General features: G+C 38.8%; 1 protein-coding gene and 1 pseudogene across 1 annotated transcript in view; one reads left to right on the plus strand and one right to left on the minus strand.

Annotated features, from left to right (window-relative positions):
* Positions 1 to 8,082: 8,082 nt before the first annotated feature.
* LOC128491442 (translational activator of cytochrome c oxidase 1-like) lies at positions 8,083 to 11,057 on the minus strand (annotated as a pseudogene).
* Positions 10,923 to 19,681, plus strand: part of SH3GL3 (SH3 domain containing GRB2 like 3, endophilin A3) — a 29,899-nt gene continuing 21,140 nt past the window's right edge. Inside the window, exon 1 of the mRNA XM_053463492.1 lies at positions 10,923 to 11,185. Within this exon, the coding sequence (XP_053319467.1) occupies positions 11,141 to 11,185 (45 nt within the window). The 5' untranslated portion in view covers positions 10,923 to 11,140. The remainder of the gene's footprint in view (positions 11,186 to 19,681) is intronic.

Below are 19,681 nucleotides of genomic sequence, written 5' to 3' on the forward strand. Positions count from 1 at the left end.
ACTTGGTACATAAAAATCCAAAGGCAGAATATAGCGTTGGGGGCACTGTCCTGTGTAATGGAAGAGAGGGACCTAATTATTTCTGATGTCTTAAAGGTAAGCAGGGTGCTGGGTTGTATAGCAAGAGGCATTAGTAGCAGGAAGGAGGTGGTTTTGCACGTTTACAGATCTCTGGTCAGACGTCACCTACAGTATTGTGTACAGTTGTAGTGACCAGACCTACAGAAAGATAATGACTCATTGGAGAGAGTTCAGAGGAGGGCTACAAAAATAGTAAATGGTTTGCAGCATCAGGAAAGCCTAAAGGATCTTAATATGTGAAATTAAGGTGGAAATAAGAGAGAGAGAAGAGGTAATAGAAAAATTCAAATACTTAAAGAGATTTAACGAAGTTGAGTATGGGAGCTTATTATAAAAGAGGAGAAATGTTAGAGCAAGAGGTTATAATCCATGACTAGACAATCAGCGCCTTAGATATAATGTAAGGAACTTCTACTTTACTGAGAGAGTGATAGATAAATGGAACAGCAGAAGTGGTGGAGGGTAATACAGTGAGGGAATTTAAACATGCATGGGATAGTCATAAAGCTATCCTCACTATGGGATCAGACCAAGGACTGATAGGGATTTGACTCCCTTACATTATAAAAAAGGGCAAACAAGATGAGCCAAATGGTTCTTATCTGCCATCAAACTATATGTTCCATGTAACATACCCAGGCACTTGCAATAACATACCAAGACTCACACATAACTCGCTTACCTTGGTGAACCCTCAGACTATCCTTAAAACTACCGTGGGGTCACGTAACACAACCCTCTCCTCATGGCACATCTAACAGTCTTTTAGGATTTAGGTATTACTTAGGCGTGTCTAAGGTTTTTTTGCAACACCTTAATACACCGGAGAGGAGGCGCTGTTCTTCATTGGTTGATGCTAGACAAGCTCCTGCCGGCAACCAATAGAGTCACTATTATGAACCTTTAAATCCTGTCTAGATCCTATGTATTCCGTCAACCCCTGTAATACTACGAAGACTTAAAATAGGCTAGAGGCAGGGAGGAAGGGGCCAGGGAGATTTGCTAGGAGATGTCTTTGTGTACGTTTTTCCACTGCCATATTTGTTTGTTTGTTGTTCGGTTTGAACAACGAAAAAGCAGCATTCGTGTTGGTTTTCATGTTCTCCCGAATACGAATGCACAAGTCTACTAATTACTTCTAAAGAGCTACTACTCACTCTTTTCATCCCCTCTTTTTGTTTCAATTGCCCATATTATTCCTTTAGATTATAATAAGATGGCGAGCGGGCCCTCAAAAGCACACCATTCCTGCCAGGAACTTTGTGTAAAAGTACCATAAGGCTAGATGGCAAGCTCATTGGCAAGGTTCTCAACTCTTGATGTGTCTGTATGTAATAATGTATATTTGTTATTTGTGTTCACTGCCCCATTTAAATTGTCCAGCGCTGCGTAATTTGTTGGTCCTTAATAAATAAAATATAATGAGATAATAGTGTGATGCTGAGACTCCAGAAGAGTGGACAAGGAAATAAGTCCTTGTGGAATCACAAGTGAAACAAAGAAAAGAACTGCCTTGTGCCAAACCTTAATACATTTTTTAGTATAAGTTGCATGGAGTGGTGCTTACAAGCGTTTATACATCTGAATTTGGTACAAATGTTTCAGGTCATCCAGCTATTAGGTTTTATTAATACTATACTATACCCTTTTTATGAATAATATGAATGCCTTTTAGGACAGCTATGCAAATACAACCTGTCCACCCTCTGTAAATTCACTATGTATATATGCTCATCACGTAGCAAATTTCCACTAAAAATATTATTTGATCATTTTGTTCCCTGCTCAATTTCAAAGACTGCCGAGACAATGAGACCATCAAGCACGCCACATACAAAAGTGTGACAATCCATCTACCCCGTTAAGTATACAGTGAAGACCAACGTGCACACAGAATAACTGACACCATAGAAAATGACATACGGTAAAGGTGGATTGATAATATTCACGTATTCACATATTTCAGATGCTATGTGTCTGCTTAGAGTACATATTTATAATGGTTCAGTTTATGAATCATGCCTTCTCATCACTTTTATTACCGGTATCTTTATTAGAAAGTCTTGGGCAACTTACTAGAAATGTTAAGTTATATTCTAACAATCGTAATAATCCAAGTATTTCAGCTTTTGAAAAGGTTTTATTAATTAGTATGGTACAGTGTTAGGTAGGTAGGTACATAGAGCTGACTATACATCCTAGAAGCATCCCAGAAAAAACACTGCTGGCACCTCAACCCCCCTTAAAAGATCAGTATAAAATGTATTAAAGTTGCTGCTCCCTTACACAAAGATGGTGTCAGCATGTTCACCAAAGAAAATATTAAGGTTAGGTAATTTTTTAAAACTACTGTGCATATTTATTTCTTCTCCTTAAGTCATCTTTTCTACGCCCTCCCTGCGATGAAAAGAGTCGCACGTAGGCACCTTTTAACTCCTGATGCCGAAACTTGGTCTGGTCTTGGTCTACATATATCTGTATGTGTAATGAGAGCTCCAGTAAATAAAAATAATATTCAAATGCCAAATGTTAGTGATAGAACATATACGTGAAATGATATAGAGTGTGACACAAAAATACTACCAAAAAAACAATAATGATAAATAATAATAAAAAATATACTTCCCTTTCCAATCTTACAGCTGCCACCCAACAACACTCTCCAAAAACAATATCAGAATACTTCCACTTGGGGGCGCTCATATAAGATCCAAAAGAAAAAATTGAAATAATAATAGTATAGACTGTTGCAATATTTCTCAATAATAATATAAATCATTCATTGCACTCACAATAGAACCACGATTTTCAAACTTATTCTGGATTTCTTTGTGGATCTGGATGGACTAGAGACCGAGAAAAAAACCCCAAAAAACACAATAGTGTAGTATATTCCAGTGATGTATAATAAGTAAAATAACGAATGCACTCACACCATTAGTAGCACACCCGAAATGTGTGCAAGAAGCGCCTTAGTAAGGGGACCAGCAGTTCCTCTCAAAGGTCTATCCTTTTCTTCCTTAAAGGGTCCGGTTGAGCTTGTACCACAAAGAAATGAGGGAGATTAATTCCCGGGGGTATATATCCCCACCAGAAGTGCCCGTGTACCCAATAAATAACCAGTATTATACCAATATATTTATTATGGGACCAGCTCTAAAAATCTTTTATGTATATACAATATTAATAAGTGAGAAAAAAATAAGAAAACAAATATAACATTAAATGATATTAAAAGATATTTAAAAGGTCCATAAAAATTTCGCCATATGTGGCTTCCTCAGGAGGTATCGTGCAATGAATGATTTATATTGATTTATATTATTATTGAGAAACAGTCTACACTATTATTTTTTGGGGGGGGATCTTATATGAGGGCCCCCAAGTGGAAGTATTCTGATCTTGGTCTACTTAGACAAGGTAGGCTAGAGGCAGTAACTTGTATGGGGGAAAGGGACCTGATAGATTAGCTCGGAGATATTAACAAAAACAAACACAAAGATTCTTCGTGTTATGCTTTTTCGTCTTTGTGTACGTTTACCCGCTGTCATATTAGTTTATTCGGTTTTGAACAACAAAACCGCTACATTTACGTTTGTTTAATGTTCTCCAGAATACAAATACACAAATCTAGTATTCACCATTCAATAAATGTTCCTAATGTTTATTTGCAAATGTGTTATATTTTGTAGAGTCCCGAGTTCGACTTTAATTATGCCACTAGACATTTCTATATAAAACAAATGTACAAAATAAGTGCAAGACAAGAATGGACAAATGTACATTTTGTCCTGATTATCACCGACAATCAGCCAATAAAGTCTTTAGAATTTGGAGATACCTCAATGTGAATGTGTTGAAATTCTCATGTTCACTGATCAAATTTCAATTCTAGTAGTATAACAATGCTGACAAGGTCACTTGTGAGAGTCAGCTGTGGGTAAAACAAATATTTAACTATAACAAACATTTAAGTGACCATGACAGCAAATGTATTGGCGTGTACCAAAACAATGCTAGTTGTGATTCAAACACCAATCTGGGTAACCCAGTCTATGGACTATTGGAGTAGCAAGCCCTGGTCACAATTAAAGATCATTTCATTAAAGGGACATTTTATTTATAAAAACTAATAATTGATATAAAAATTGTAAAGTTACTTGATAGTGTGAATAGCTTAAGATAAATGAATATATATACATATATATATATGTTTGTGTATTGGTGCATGCATGTTTTTCATTGGCTAACCCACTTAAGTAGTAATTGCTCGTGATGGTAGTAAAGAATAAGCCAATAGCAAGTTTTCCTAATTTGCTGCTAACAAAGCAGTACATTTACATGACAGTATATTTAAATTAATGATGCAGATTTCTGTAAAAGGATAACTGGTTGGACAGTTTTAGAGGATGGAGGGACACCACAGACCAAGTTGGGACTGTCTACAAAGACAAGTCAAGACAAAATGAATGCATTCTGTTATACTCATAAGGAAGGGGAAGGATTGGCCAAAATCATCTATATATGAATCCAAGTGTTTATATTCCTCTAAAGAATTGTGACTACAATGTCATCTCTAAAAGAGAATTTGTCTTCTTGGAAGTCTTCATGTCTATAACTTGTCTATAGAAAGTGTATAGTAATTGGCTATGCACCATCTGGCAGACTTGCACATGGTAGTAGTTACTAAAGGTTTCTACTAATTAAGGGACGAGTCTCATAAAACATGAGCCATCGACTTGGCACAGAAAAGTTCAGTCGAATACTTCTCCTGTTTACACACATGAATGATGCCCTTACTTGCTTTGCACCATCCCATGTCCACTGTGTAATGAGAGCCCCTGGTCAGTCCAAAATTCTTTAAAAAGAAGTAAGCAGCAGGAATCTAAAAGAACACTCTAGGCAAAGTAAAGGGGTAAAGAAGTGAGGAAGGGACTAAGAGGATAAGGGAATGAGTATGTACGTATGTATGTGTGGTCTGTTAAGCAGCACTTTAAAGGGAGGAATTAGGTGGCCCCCACAGTAAGTGTTGCAGGGAAGCTCTGGCATTTTTGTTACGGCACTGCCTAGGACTTATAAGTGCTTACTAATCCAGCTGTTTTAGGCCTGTGAGAGGCGCGTGTTACACTAAAATATACATGTCTATAATGTATCTTGTTGATTAAGAACGTTATTATACAAAAGTATCATTTTCCTTTGTTGATGTATAATTATCCATTTTCATCAAAAAGATGGGGCTCTTGTGCTTATGACCCCTAAAAACCTAGAGCCATCACGGTAAAATGTATCCAAAACCCTTACTCGGCTTTGGTACTTTCCAAAGTAATCGTGCAAGCTGGTGGCAAATACTAAACAAATTGAGGGTTGGTCAGTTTATCAGTTTTAGTAGCTCTTACTGATGAACTAGACCTATTACTTTTTAATGCCCCACAATTCTATTTCTCAACAACTGTTAATTTTATCCCGTTGTCATGTGATACAATCAGATTTTGCTAATTGTATGTGAGAACAATTGAATAACAGCTTATGCACATTTGCTTAGGTTGCTGAAGCAGTTGAGGTGGAACAGCAAGTTTAACTTCTCCGAGGTGTTTGGGCATAATTCCAGATTCTCCTTGCTGGGAGGGACAAGACTCCTGCAGAGAGCCCTTGTCACAAAGAAAGAAATGAAAAGGCCATGATCTTTCCTATTATGTTGCATGCTCCCTGCTACAGTATTTGTATGACTATAAACTAAATTATGCGGTTTTGAGGGATGACTAATATAGTTTAGATATGTCCTGTATAAATGCCATGAACCCGCAAATGTGGCACACAGTACATGAATATCCATGATATATGCAACGTGGGCTAATATTAATATTTAATATTAATATTTATTGGCAGCAGGGTCTAATATTTATATATATTAGCTGCAGGGGCTATTATCAATAAATATTGGCTGCAGGAGCTAATATTAATATATATCGGCAGTAGGGGCTAATATTAATATATATTAGCTGCAGGGACTATTATCAATAAACATTGGCTGCAGGGGCTAATATTAATATATATATCGGCAGTAGGGGCTAACAGGGCAGACTGGGGCAATTGCCCCAGGCGGCACTTTAGAAGGGGCGGCACTTTGCCGCCCCAAGCGCTTTTTTTTTGTTTGTTTTTTGAAGCGGAGGAGAGGGAGAGGGGCACCGAGTGGTTTTCGCTTACCCGCTCGGCGCCCCTCTCTCTCTCTCCTCTGCGGCGAGTCTCCCTGTTCGGTCCCGGTGCCGGCTTGTAATGCAGAGCGCCGGAAGTGACGTCAATTTCCGGCGCTCAGCATTACAAGCCGGCACCGTGGCAGAGCAGGGAGACTCGCCGCAGGACTGTTTAAAGGTAAGTACCGGGGGGGGGTCATAGATTATGGCGTCGGCGAAGTTTAAAATGTCGGCGTTTTAAACTTCGCCCCAGGCGGCGTTAAGTCTTCGGCCGGCCCTGGGGGCTAATATTAATATATATTAGCTGCAGGGACTATTATCAATAAATATTGGCTGCAGGGGCTAATTTTTATGTATATCGGCAGCAGGGTGTAATATTTATATATATTGGCAGCAGGGGATTAATATTAAATAATGAAAAATAACTGCCAGTTTAGCTGTTATTTTGAAATCATATTTCAATTATGGTCTTTACTGTACATATTATGTAGCTAAAAATGCATGTCTAATGTGTGTGTGTATATATATATATATATATATATATATATATATATATATGTGTGTCCTGTTTTATAATTGGCCCCCCTACTTTAGTCCCTGCCCCTCCCCATGTGCCCCCTGAATATGAAAGCTGTAGATGCCACTGGCCTTAAAGTGCCATGGCCACTTATTTATTTTATTTATTTTAGCGGAGCGACCGAAGCAGATCAGTAAAGAAGATCAAGATCTGGACGGGGGGAAGAATGTAACATCTGTTCTCAAGTAACATCTCAGAAGAAACAGCTTCTTCATCCAAGGAGAAATCTGACTGCCGTTCCGGGGTCAAGAAGGAATTTTTTCCCCCAGTTTGTTGCAAAATTGGAAAAAGGCACAAACTGGGGTTTTTTTGCCTTCTTTTGGATTAACAGCAGCGTGAGAATAAAACTTCCCCTGAATACAAATTGGAAAAATCTCAGAACCCGTCTCATGTATTTTTTTTTCTTTATGTTTAGTTATGTAATCCTATGTTCCAGAAAAACATATGCGGCAAATGATCATGGGTTTTAACTAATACGACGATACTGATATATTACTGATATATTTTTTGTACCGGACCAACAAAAACTTTAAGTGTCTTAACTCGGTCCAAAAGAAAACTTTTGTTTAATCTTCTGAGATGACCCCTTGGTGGTCATTAAGTTAAAAAAAACAATAATTTGAGGAGAAGCAGAAGACCTTTCCTTTTTGGTGACTACATGAAGACCAGTAGTGGGATATTCTGATCAATATCCTTGATGAGTACCGTATTACTGCATTTATACTCCAGAGAGTTATACTGCAACGCAAAAAAAAGCTAAAACTGGGGCAAATTGAAAATTTTATATAAATTACAGCAGCATTAATAAGTAAAATAACAAAAACATAATTACATTAATTATTAGACTCTGATGACAGTGTCCAAGCCCCCCCCCCAGTTCATTTACTCTAATAGTTGTTTCCTGGGCTTTATAATGTAACATTATTATTTGAAAGGTACTGTTTTAATTAGATAATATGTTAAGTAAGTTATTTATACTCAGAAAATATACTTTTAGAGTTTATTTTTATATCTCTAAATTATTAAGGAAATAAATTCCCAAACACTGAATATAATGCTCTGTGCCCTGCCCTTGAGTACCACGACTACAAGCTTAGAATAAAACATCCCCTGAGAAAGTACAAATATATAAATATATATATATATATATATATGTTATATTTGGTACAGATTGAGCCGTAACCTTAAACTGTCCTCTAGGAAACAAACAGATGAGCTGAAATAAAACGGATTTCAAAATAATATCTTAGTAGAGCTTAAAAAACTGAATTTTGGTGACACAATATGTGACGTGTATAGATCGAGTTCTGCGTATGACCGCTTGTTTTTGTCTGTGAGAGCATCAATGAGCAGCGAGGAGCCACCAGGTCCTCTCCCCTCATACAGTGTGTACGACGTGGGCTTCGCCTTATCCTAGAAGAGAAAACTCAATCACACGACACGCGCCATACATCAAAGCCTAGCAGCTCTTCACAGAGAACAACAGAGAACAAATCCAATGTATCTGTTCCACTTGCTGTCTCTTTAATGGTCCATCGTCAAGCTTAACATAATGTTTATGGTGAAGTGTAGAAGCAGAAGTGTAGGGTCGATGGTAAAAACTCACCGCCCCTTTGATGGCATTGTCGATGGAACTCTTTGGCATGTTTCGTTGCCCACATTGCTCGATCAGCTGCGCCAAATTGACATTCAGGTCTGGGTTCGATCATCCTTCTGCAAGAAAACAACTATGTTAGCCATAAGTGAACTAAGCAAATACATTCCAGAAGATCCATATAATGTCTTGGTTTATAGAAAGCTGGACTCCTCAAGCATCGGTATAAGAAATAAGCTCAGTGCTTGAAGAGAGAGGGTCCTCAACCCATGCTGTATATGTTAACTACCCCATCTTTAGATTGTACAGCACCGTGTACTATGTTAGCACTTCATAAAGGATGATAATAATAACTGTTAAAATCAATCATGTTTGCAACTAAATGGGGCATTACAGACATATCGCACTGTTCAATACCAAAACCCTCCTAGAAAGATTTTTCTCTTTAATAATGTCAAATTGTGTATCATTTATATATACCGTATATTCCGACGTATAAGACGACTTTTTAACCCCAAAAAATCTTCTTAAAAGTGGGGGGTCGTCTTATACGCCGGCTACATACCAAGCCGGAGGTTCCCACGAAGCCACCAATCTCTCTAATCACTACGCGCCGGCTATTGATGCCGAGCGCAGGGATGCCGTCATGTCCCGGCGCCCGGCATCAATTGCCGGCGCGTAGTGATGAGGGAGCAGGGAAGCCCGAGGTCTGGCACTTGAGACATCGGCTTCCCTGCTCTCTAATCACTAGGCGCCGGCTATTGATGCCGAGCGCAGGGATGACGTCATGCCCCGGCGCCCGGCATCAATAGCCGGCGCGTAGTGATTTGAGAGCAGGGAAGCCGAGGTCTGAAGTGCCAGACCTCGGGCTCCCACAACTGGATGGAAGAAAGAAGACAGAAGATAAGGTAAGAGATGGGGAGAAAGGGACAAAGGGGGGAGAAATATATATATATATATATATATATATATATATACTGGTGTGTGTATATATGTATATATATATATATACATACACACACACACACGTGTGTCTGTGTGTATATATATACATACGTGTGTGTGTGTGTATATATATATATATATATATATATATATATATACATATACATATACATGTGTGTGGTGAGGGCAGTGTATAAATGTGTATGTATGGACAGGCATATGTGTAGATATATATATAGATATATATATATATATTATATATGTGTGTGTGTGTAAGGGCAGTGCATGTATGTATATGTCAGCAAATCAACCAGCAAATCACCGGTAAGGTACATCGCTTGCCGTGATTGTCTGGTTGTTGTACGCTGGGTAGAGGGGTAGTCTTATACGGCGAGTATAGTCCAAACTCTATATTTGGACTGTAAAAGTTGGGGGTCGTCTTATACGCCGGAATATACGGTATATATATGCAAGGCTCTATAATTGTCACATGACAAACATACTCTTATAGGTTGCTGTCATGGATGCTTGTTATGATGCTTAAACTCTCAGATGAAACAAAAACACTTGTTAATGTGTATTTGCTTGTAATATTTGATAGAGCGATGCATGTTTGTGTAACAGCACCTCAAAATCGTTGCCCTAGCTTGGCACATGCCACCAACTAAGTCCACCTTCTCTCAGGGGGTCATCCTTATAATCATACTTGGAAACGTCATGTGTTTTACATGTATGTGTTTGTTTTACATGTATGTGTTTAACATGAATTGACGCGGCTGCTGGTTTAAGTCACGCAACCACCCGTTCTTACGTCTAGTGGCCACTTTGATCATCACGGCCAGTTTGGCAAATAGCCACGCTCGCGCCTCATCCTTGGGACCTTTTATATGCTTCACCTTGGACCACTTATTGTGCCCAGCAGAGGAAACCGGGGAACTGTGGAAATCTGAGCCTGGGGAGTATAAGCCCAGGTGGGCCCAGATCTCCAGGGGTTCCTGACATCCAACTGAAGTCCTCCAGAGATGTTTTCTGGATAGGCAGAGGATCCTGTTTAAAGCCATTGTCACCCTTTCAGCATGGCAGAATCCAAACCTATGGGTAAAGGGTGATAAAGGGCATAACGTGTGTCTCCCCTCCCTCTGCAGGGTGTCAGTAAGACTATTGGATGCCACATACCCCTATAGGCTTCGTATAGTAAATTATACCGGCACTTTGACTCATGCAGACGTACTTTCCTACATACCACACAAGCTACCTCACCAAGGTGGCCCTTTACTTCCGGCATACGGGGCACGCCCCTAACTGTCAAAAAGTACACCATTGTCTGTGATAAGGAATGTGGAAATCACGGTATACGGAGCAAGAAACTGCAACGCAAAACTACTCCTCACACAGCCGTCTCAATGCACTCACTACATGACGTACTTCCAGCCTCCAAACTGCCTTCACTCACACTCAGAAATAGAGACTCCGCCCACTTTACCTCCGTGCCCAGCGTTACCGTACAATCCGAAGGAGGAGGCGTGTCTTCCTCTCGCTAGGCGTGTCCCCCTATCGAGCGCTGGTTGTGACAGTTGATGGGATCCTAATGGCCTGAGGTCGGGCTCCTTATACACACAGTGCCCGGAGCCGCTGGACCGCCGGCACCCACCTGCTCCCACCCAGCCATCACCGCCCGTCCTTCCTTCCTTCCTCCTCCCCCCCCACGGGTAGATCCAGGCTGTGCAGAGCGAGAGGAGAACTGATCAGAGGATGTCAGTGGCGGGGCTGAAGAAGCAGTTCCATAAAGCAAGCCAGGTAGGGGATGCCTCTTGCTCACACTTGCCTGTGCCTTGTGCATGTAAAGAAGCATGGAGCGTGCCTATGGAATCCTAACACACACACTGTATGTATTGTCATCGCACAGTTACACTTCATCCCTGTCATTTCCCACTTGACGTGCGCTCTATAACGTCAGAAAATAACACACATGCTATAATAATACATACACGTGCCGGATCATGTATGCATATAGAAAATATGTCTTCTAGTGATCACATACATGTGACACTCGCATTCCGTTTGATGTAAACACGATAATTCAGCCTCCCTATGTGTGTAACTGTAACCCATTACGAGAATGGAAGATCTGCCATAAGGGATTTGTTGTTCTATAGTAAACTTCTCACTTGCAGCCTCCTAGATCCCATATATAAATGCCTCAATATATATATATATATATATATATATATATATATAGCTCATGTAATTATAATTACATATACTATATATCATAATATAATATGTCATGCAAGATTAGGAGAAACAATTGATAAATAAACAGAGAGTTTATTGTTGATGGTCAGCATTGGCTTCTTAATCTTTTTTTTTTTTCTTATGGGTCTGAAAAGAAGCATCAAGATTTTGTTTTTATATAAATATATGTAAACAAATCTATTTTGTTACCGCAACAAGTTATTATTTGTGACCGCAACTATATTATTAAATTGTTATTTGGCTATAATTTACTTATGTGTATTTGTTTATGCTATTTCATCATATTCACCCGATAATGTATATGCAGCACAGGGCCATGGTTTGAGTGTTTGAGGTGGCAAGCGCCCTAATAATAATAGTAGTAGCCGCAGTGAATAGTAGCCTCAGCTGGGAGACTGTTGCTTCTCCGTTGGTGGTCATGGCACAGCTGCCAATACCTGCAATTTTTTGAATGATATTGGTGCCGGGGTCAACAGGTCGTAGAGTCAATAGGGTTATCAATAATACATGTCTTTCTACAAATACAGGAAGATAGGTGACAGTGTGGCTGTTGGAGAAGAGTTTTTATACGGCACAATACTCTTATCTACTACGGATGTTGTGGGGTGGTACACGGGATGATCACTGGCCAGGGTGGCTACCTGCAATGTAAGGGTGATCTGGCCCATTATATCTGGGTATTTGCAGCAACCTTGCAGACACACAATTATAGATGAAGAAGACTTTGTTTCTTGAATGACAACATGTGATTTTGACTTCAATGTTGGGAAAAAATATAAGGGGGTAATTATAGGGTATTTTTATTGTGTTACATTAAAGTTATTGGCAGTCGGTGATTATTGTTCATTGCTGTGCATCTGCTCCACAGAATAATCATGTTTTTTCCATTTTAACTCATTTAGTGGCTTGTTTCTAGATACTCCAAATTACATTTTGAATGGATCTGCTTGTCTCTATTTTGTGTTAATATGTATAGAATTGAGATAAGAAGCCACGGCCCCTAAACATAAGGAATGAGCAGTGCTGGTCACGGGGTCAAAGTCATCGCATAGATTTAAGGCCCATATGAAAAGGACAGAAAACACACACTCATTATAGTGTGTAATAAATATATCTGTAATGAGGTTATGTTAATTCTGGGCCGGACTGAGGATAACTAAGCAACCCTGGTGCTTTAACGCCAGTGGCCGTCTAATGGCGTAAGCGTGGCTGATGGCTGGCTATGACAGGCCGCAATTTACGTTTTTATGCTCATATAGCACGCTGCCGGGCATATATAGCTGGTGGCCACTGGATTGGCAGCGGCCCACCAGGCATTTGCCCAATGTGCCAAATTTTCTGGTCAGGGCCTGTAGTAATTCATCATTCTTATCAGAATATGGTCACACAAGTTTATTCCTTAATTTCAGAATGAATTTAATGGCACGATGTAAAACAAATTGCTCTCTCCATTTTCCTTTTGAAAACAGGACCTAAAAACCTTGCGGTTTTATTTCTTTATTATTGTGTTCACTTGTGAGGTTCTCCTGACCCCCTGAATTGAACCAAAGCTAAACTAAACGGGCTGATAGATAAGTGTTGTAGTACCGTCTCTTTAAACTAAAATGTTACCGTCCTATTAAAAACAATGCCTAGGCTTCGACTATGGTCTCTCTACCTTATATCTGTACCTACCGACTAGGTAGCTTCCGGTCCAATATTCCAGAACTGAAAGCAGAAAAGAATTTGATTAACTGAAGCTAGATTAATGTATGAAACCTTAAAAGAGCTTTACAAGGATTCCCGTTTCCCTAGCTTTTAGTTATATGTGCGGTGTTAATATAGACTGAAGAACCATGGTGTGCTGCATGCCTGTAACTGAAGAGCCTTCTCAGAATGATTTTTTCCCAGGAAGACTCATAAATCAGGAGATGGTTACCTTCTGTATCCTATTACAGTTTGAAGTGGGACATCCATCAGGTGATGAGATACGCTTTCCTGCATGTTCTCAGTGAATCTTTTCCACTCTCTGGCAGTCATGTTACTGATAATCATATCCTGTCCTTTGAAACCAATATTTTTGAAATGTGCATGATGAAGAAAGCCGCGGTGTGCAGTTTAGCCAGTGAAGCCATTTTTCTTCCCTTCAAAGGTACAGTTTAATGTCCCTGACACCCCTACTATAGAAGAATAGTTACTCTGTGAGTAATTTAATATGAGTTCTTTCAAAACCAAAACAAAAAACACTTACTTGACACAGAATAGCAATGGTGAATTTCTTCATCCATGATCCAAAATATATTGCCACTGATTGGCTGCTTAAGCTGCCAATCGTTGGCAGAAAAGTGTTTCCATTGAAGTCCATAAGAAAACTTTACACATGCAGCGTTCAGTAGAGCCAGTGCTGGATAAGACTGGAGGTGAGTACATCGCATGCAGGGAGATGCATTTAGGCAAATAGGTCTTCTAAAGGGCATTTAGCTGGAGAAAGTGGCTAAATGCATTTGGAGGGATTCTGCAGAACACAGACCACATTCAAATTTAAAGGGATCGTGAAACTATCAAATGCACTAAAGTGCAATGATGGCTGGAGTGTCCCTTTAAATTTAGTAGAATATTGAAACTGTAGCACACCGGGGGAGAGAAGAAACAGCCATGTCTTCTTTGGGTCATTCCTTTAAGTAAATTATTGTCCCACCAGCCTGTCCATGCTCTCTAGATTGTTTCTGTATGAGTTGGCTCCTCTCGTTTTTGATTCATGGCGCATTAATAGGTTACCTGTTTAGTAGACTATAATTCCATGTGCCAAGTGGCAGCTCACAAAGCCTGTGCATTTGTGCACAATGTTGCTTTTGCATGCGCAGAGATCATGTAGTGCGCCCTGCCAAGTGATTAGTGAATCAAAATGAGTGTTATAATTATAAAATTTGGGAGCTTTCAGAACAGCCAGTTGGTGGCCAAATCACATTTAGAATGATGTTAATACTATTAACGTGGTCTTGCAACCGCAGACATTATTCATTGGAAGTCCAGATTCCACATTTGAGTTGTAGATTCGGTTATTCTGTTATTATTATTTATAAACTGTTTGACTTTTGTATGTTTATATATTATTTCTGGAGAGAATGGGATTTCTAGCTGTTCTAGTTGGCACAATCAGTTTGTTGTTAAGCATACAGTAAAATGAATGTTTCATGTTGTTTAATCATAGACTCACTTGGAATGAATCTGTCTACCAAGAATAGAAAAGATGTACAGTATATAATACCATGGGGGGCCTTGATTTATGTGTCCATAAAGTGGCTTGTGGAAGTCATCGGTGGCTATGAGGCAGTGAGTAAAACGTCCTTCACGGAGTCTAAGAGTCACCTCGACCAGACCTGTTTCACCCTTGCCACCTCTTTTCGCGGTCGTTTTAGCGAGGTGCAGGAGAACTATGCTTCCTACAGCTTCTCCAACTGCCTCTTCCTAAATATGTTGCCATAGACCCAAGATGCCAGGTCATAATATCGTAGCTAGGAGCAGGACAAGAAAGATGTTTGCAGAAAGTGGCACAGATCTCCGTGCATCTCAGTAAACACCAGCCTTCATGTTTGATTGGAAGGTAAAACAGTTGAGGTTTGTGTAAACAATGTGATTTAGGGGCAAATTTTGAAAAGCTTATTATCATAGTAAACAATTAAATGGCTCCTGCTTATTGGATCATTCCATTGGTTGCTAACTTTGTATCAGAATCAGTTTTTATCAATAATTCCAACTGTTTTCTGTTGTCATTTTTTAAATTACTCTACAGGCTGTCTGAATTTAAGTGCCTTGACTACGGCATATAACAAAGTCTTAAAGGGACACTCCAGCCATCAAATGCCCTTTAATAGCCCTTTAAAATGCATGGGGGCATCAGGGACATTAAACTGTCCCTTTAATAATGGCAATATGTAACCCTATGTGGCTTATTCACTTGGAGGAGATTACAGAAAAGTGGTGTTTTCAACTCCCTGACTTCACTATGCATTATGGCAGATGTCTAGAAAACTAGAGCAAATTCCATGTCGGTCAATACCAGATCCCTTGCATTTACTGCCACGCGCACATCAGTTTGGCCTTTCAATGTGTGGCCAATGGCTGAAAATATCCAGCAGGAGGCCATGTGTATATTATGTATCGGTTGCTGGCCTTAAAGACCCAGGGTCGATTTAAATTCATAGTCTGGCCTTGGGCAGATTAACTAAAATAGCCCTGCATAATGTATAATCCAATTGGCAGGGATTTCAAGAACCTTCACTTATGTAAATATAATTTGAACAGGGCCACCCAAGCTATTCTTGGAGCAGAAGATCAGTGGGGTTGGCCCTTCATAAAGTAAATGAAAGTGAGTGACATTAAACCGAATCTCTCATGTCAGTAAAGCCTGTTTGTGAGTCTTTGTTGCCTCACTGTAATTATTGCACCTTTATCCGCATATTCCATGGTTGAAAAGCATTGTATGTAAACCATGGTAATCGTGTTATTGTAGCTGCTAGGCCCACGTTCTTTCTTGTTTGTGTCTTGGATGTTATGCTTGTTTCTTACAACATGTCAAGTAACAGCTGTGAATCTGAAACATGAATACAAGCTTGGCAGTGCTGACTGTCGAGGGAAATGTGGCCTACTTGCTATTCTTACTGGGCTCAACCAGGATCGCGGCCAAGGAGGTACATTCTTAAAACAGAGCGGGTTTGCTTATATATTGTATCTGCAACACACTGGGGATGTGTCAAAAGTGAATGCTACATAGAACGTTTGTGTATTAAAAAGACAAAAAGATATATAATGGAAAAAGAAGTGAATATGGAAGAGATAGATAAGGGTGATGATTTAAAGGGGTAGTTAGTTGTAGATAACGGCATGTGAAGACAAATCTCCTATCCCCGTCCAGTAACGCAGTATCTTCTGCGCTCTATAAGGTTTGCAGTGAGATGACAAACACTATAATATGTAATATTACCTCCGCAGTGTGGACCTTGAAAAAGGAAAGATTATTTAAATTCTGATAGATTCCGAGGCTGTGTAGGAAAGCACAGCTATATTAATCCGAGGCAAAGCTTTATGGGAGAAGAGATGGAATTACATGAATAGTAACATATCTTTTAACTTCCTTACTAGTTAAGTCTATCGCTTTTGCTTTATAGATGGAATTTTATGCCTAAACCCTCCTTTTATTATTTGCAAGTTTATCATTCTGTTTTACTTAATCCTCCAGTAGATAAAGTATCATGGTAAAAAAAAAACAATTATGTATTTCACATTTGGTTTTGTGGGTTGCAATAGATAGAGAGAGTCGGAAAGAACAAATTAACTTATTATGTGCTTACTTAGCTAATCAAGTATGCAAACTTCTGGTGTTAAAAATTGTTACTACCGGCCCATTGGGCTTCAATCCCAGATAAATCGTAAGAGAAGGTCAAGTTTCAGTGCCTTAACACAGTGGCTCTGTAGACAGGTGGACAGGCAGAATACCGGAGCAGGTCCTGGATGACTGTGTTTTGCCATTAATAACGGATGGCCTTGCTTACAATTGATCCTATGTTCTATTGTTGGAGGCTGTGCGTCTGCTTGCTGTACCTGCTGCTTGTATCACCGTTATAGGGACCCATATTTATGACAAAGGAAAAGAAATGTAAAAAGGTCTATGTGTGTGTATAAATACATTTTCCTTTCACCAAATTTCACTCTTCCTCACGTTGAGGCCCAGGCAGAGAGCTCACTCCTGGGAAATTGTTATAAGATCGATATATCTAATATGCACAACCATCCACCCACTCACCCTGTGCGGCCAATCTGCTTTCCTGGAAAAATGTAGCTAATTCAGTAACGCACATAATACCTCATACCAATCTAAGAAAAGGCAAAATATTTTCTGCAAGATGTACTACATGCATTTTATCAGTGTAATGTGCATCATATGTCCTTATTGGAGATTTGTGTATGTATATATACAATATATGTGTGTGTGTGTGTAGGTGTGTGTATGTGTGTGTATATTGTCATTATAAATAACATTTCATATATATTTTATTAATAAATGAATGTAAGTATTTTTTTTATTTAGTGATACATAGTGTCAATATAACACATTGATCCTCTGTGATGGATTATAAATAGGTTTATGTTTTAAGAATATTTGTGTTAGGACGTTTGAAAAGTTCCCAGGCATTCCCTTTTTCTGCAAATACTTACACAACTTATTTTTAAGTTATACACAAAATAAAGAAGACATGTGGCTGAAACTGGTTTCAGAAAAAGTTAAAGTGCATAATTATCTGAATCAAAAGGGAGTATAAATAAGCATGTAGTTGTTATTTTGCAATGCACTTACAGTAAGTATTTTTTAGTGTGCTATGGTTTGTTTTAAGGCTGATTTGTCATATTAAACCTGCAGTAATTAAATATATTATAGCTTCTCTTTTGACTTTCTTCCTCGCACCTCTGGTATCGCTCCACAGTTTGTTTCTCTAGAAGCAGAGCTCCTCCAGAAGGAGAGGGATTTGTGGAAGTGGAATGCGCGTCAGAACTAAGATATGAACTTGGAAACTGTTACAATTCATACCCATGATTTAGGTAGTGTTTAGAAAAAAATGTTTCTTAAATAAATACCAAGTTTATTGAAGACACAAGCTATTTAGCAATGCCAAATCTCTAACTGCTTTTCCCTTGAAACACAAATCTGAGATTACTTTGAATTATATACGCTAAAACTGGTGCAGTAAATTAGAAAGACAAATATGTCCCTTCCAAAACCCCACCCATTTTGGTATTACATAAAGGTATAGGCAATCTTTTGCTTCTTAATTTTTCATTAGACCGCTTTTTTATATCAGTACCTCATTGGTTAAACCATGCCAACTCCATCCATGCAGGGAAGATGGCGGCAGTCACTTCTATGTAGGCCTTCACTTTTCATTAGGAGGGCTTCTGTTCCCTGCATTCTATGTTATGAAGTAAAAGGAAAAAACAATGAAGCGCTGTCACTTTAAATTTATAATAATAAAAAATTATACTTATGTGCACCCAGTTGGAGTATATATGGAGTGCTTTTCTTCTCAATTGGGGTTAATCTCTCGACCAGAATCACAGATTTTCACATAAAAGAGAAATAAAACATAACATAGTGTTTTCCATATAATATAAATAATCAATATCGCTGTCCCCAGTAAGTATCAAACTCACTTTTAATAGTGTAGATTATCACTGCTCAGTATTTGTGTATATGTAATCCTGGTGGGTTTCTTAAGATTCTTCTGATATATTATCCCAAAATGTCTCTGAGGGATTCAATCCACTTTGGTGCTCAAAGAGTAAAAAGAAACACCATAAAGTGTGATACTGCAATTTTCATAGCATAAAAAGGTTAAAAAAAGCTTACATCAAATTGTGGTGGTTGCTCACATAAACAAACACAGAAATGCTCATTTGTAGCAGTCAAACTGGTAGTTGGATACAATGTAGAGTTTATATTTTGTTAGCTTATGCTTCTTGATGTATTATAACTAGTCCCTGATGAAGTCAACATATGACGAAACGCGTTGGACTTAGTTTCTTAAAACATTAAGCATTTTTAATGGGCTATTTTAAATAAAGAACTTTTGGAAGATACCCTGCCTGCCTATCATCCGTTTGTATCCAGCAGATGACCGGTTTTTAAAACTTTGAGGTGGTTTTAAAAAGTTCCAGTAAATCTTCAGGATTCCTAAGATACAGGCTATCTTTAAGGCGCAGTTCCTACTACAATCTTGTGAGTGTGGCACAACTAGTGGGGGCTGTTTTAAACCTTTTAAACGTTATTGCACCATTTGTGGTTTTTATTCTTTTTACAGAGTATTTTTAAAAGCTGTATCCCCAGAATTTGTTCTGTTTTATCCATACAATGTAGCAGCGGCTCAATCTAACATATATCCGGATACTCGAGTATTTAAGGGATCAGCACCTTGTAAATGTTGAGCAGCTTGTAAATAACTTGTAAGATATTACTATAGCGCCTGAAAACACACCCCTCCAAAACAATGTTATGAACTAAATTCT

The sequence above is a fragment of the Spea bombifrons genome, chromosome 4 (assembly GCF_027358695.1).
Source record: "Spea bombifrons isolate aSpeBom1 chromosome 4, aSpeBom1.2.pri, whole genome shotgun sequence".
Taxonomy (NCBI): domain Eukaryota; kingdom Metazoa; phylum Chordata; class Amphibia; order Anura; family Pelobatidae; genus Spea; species Spea bombifrons.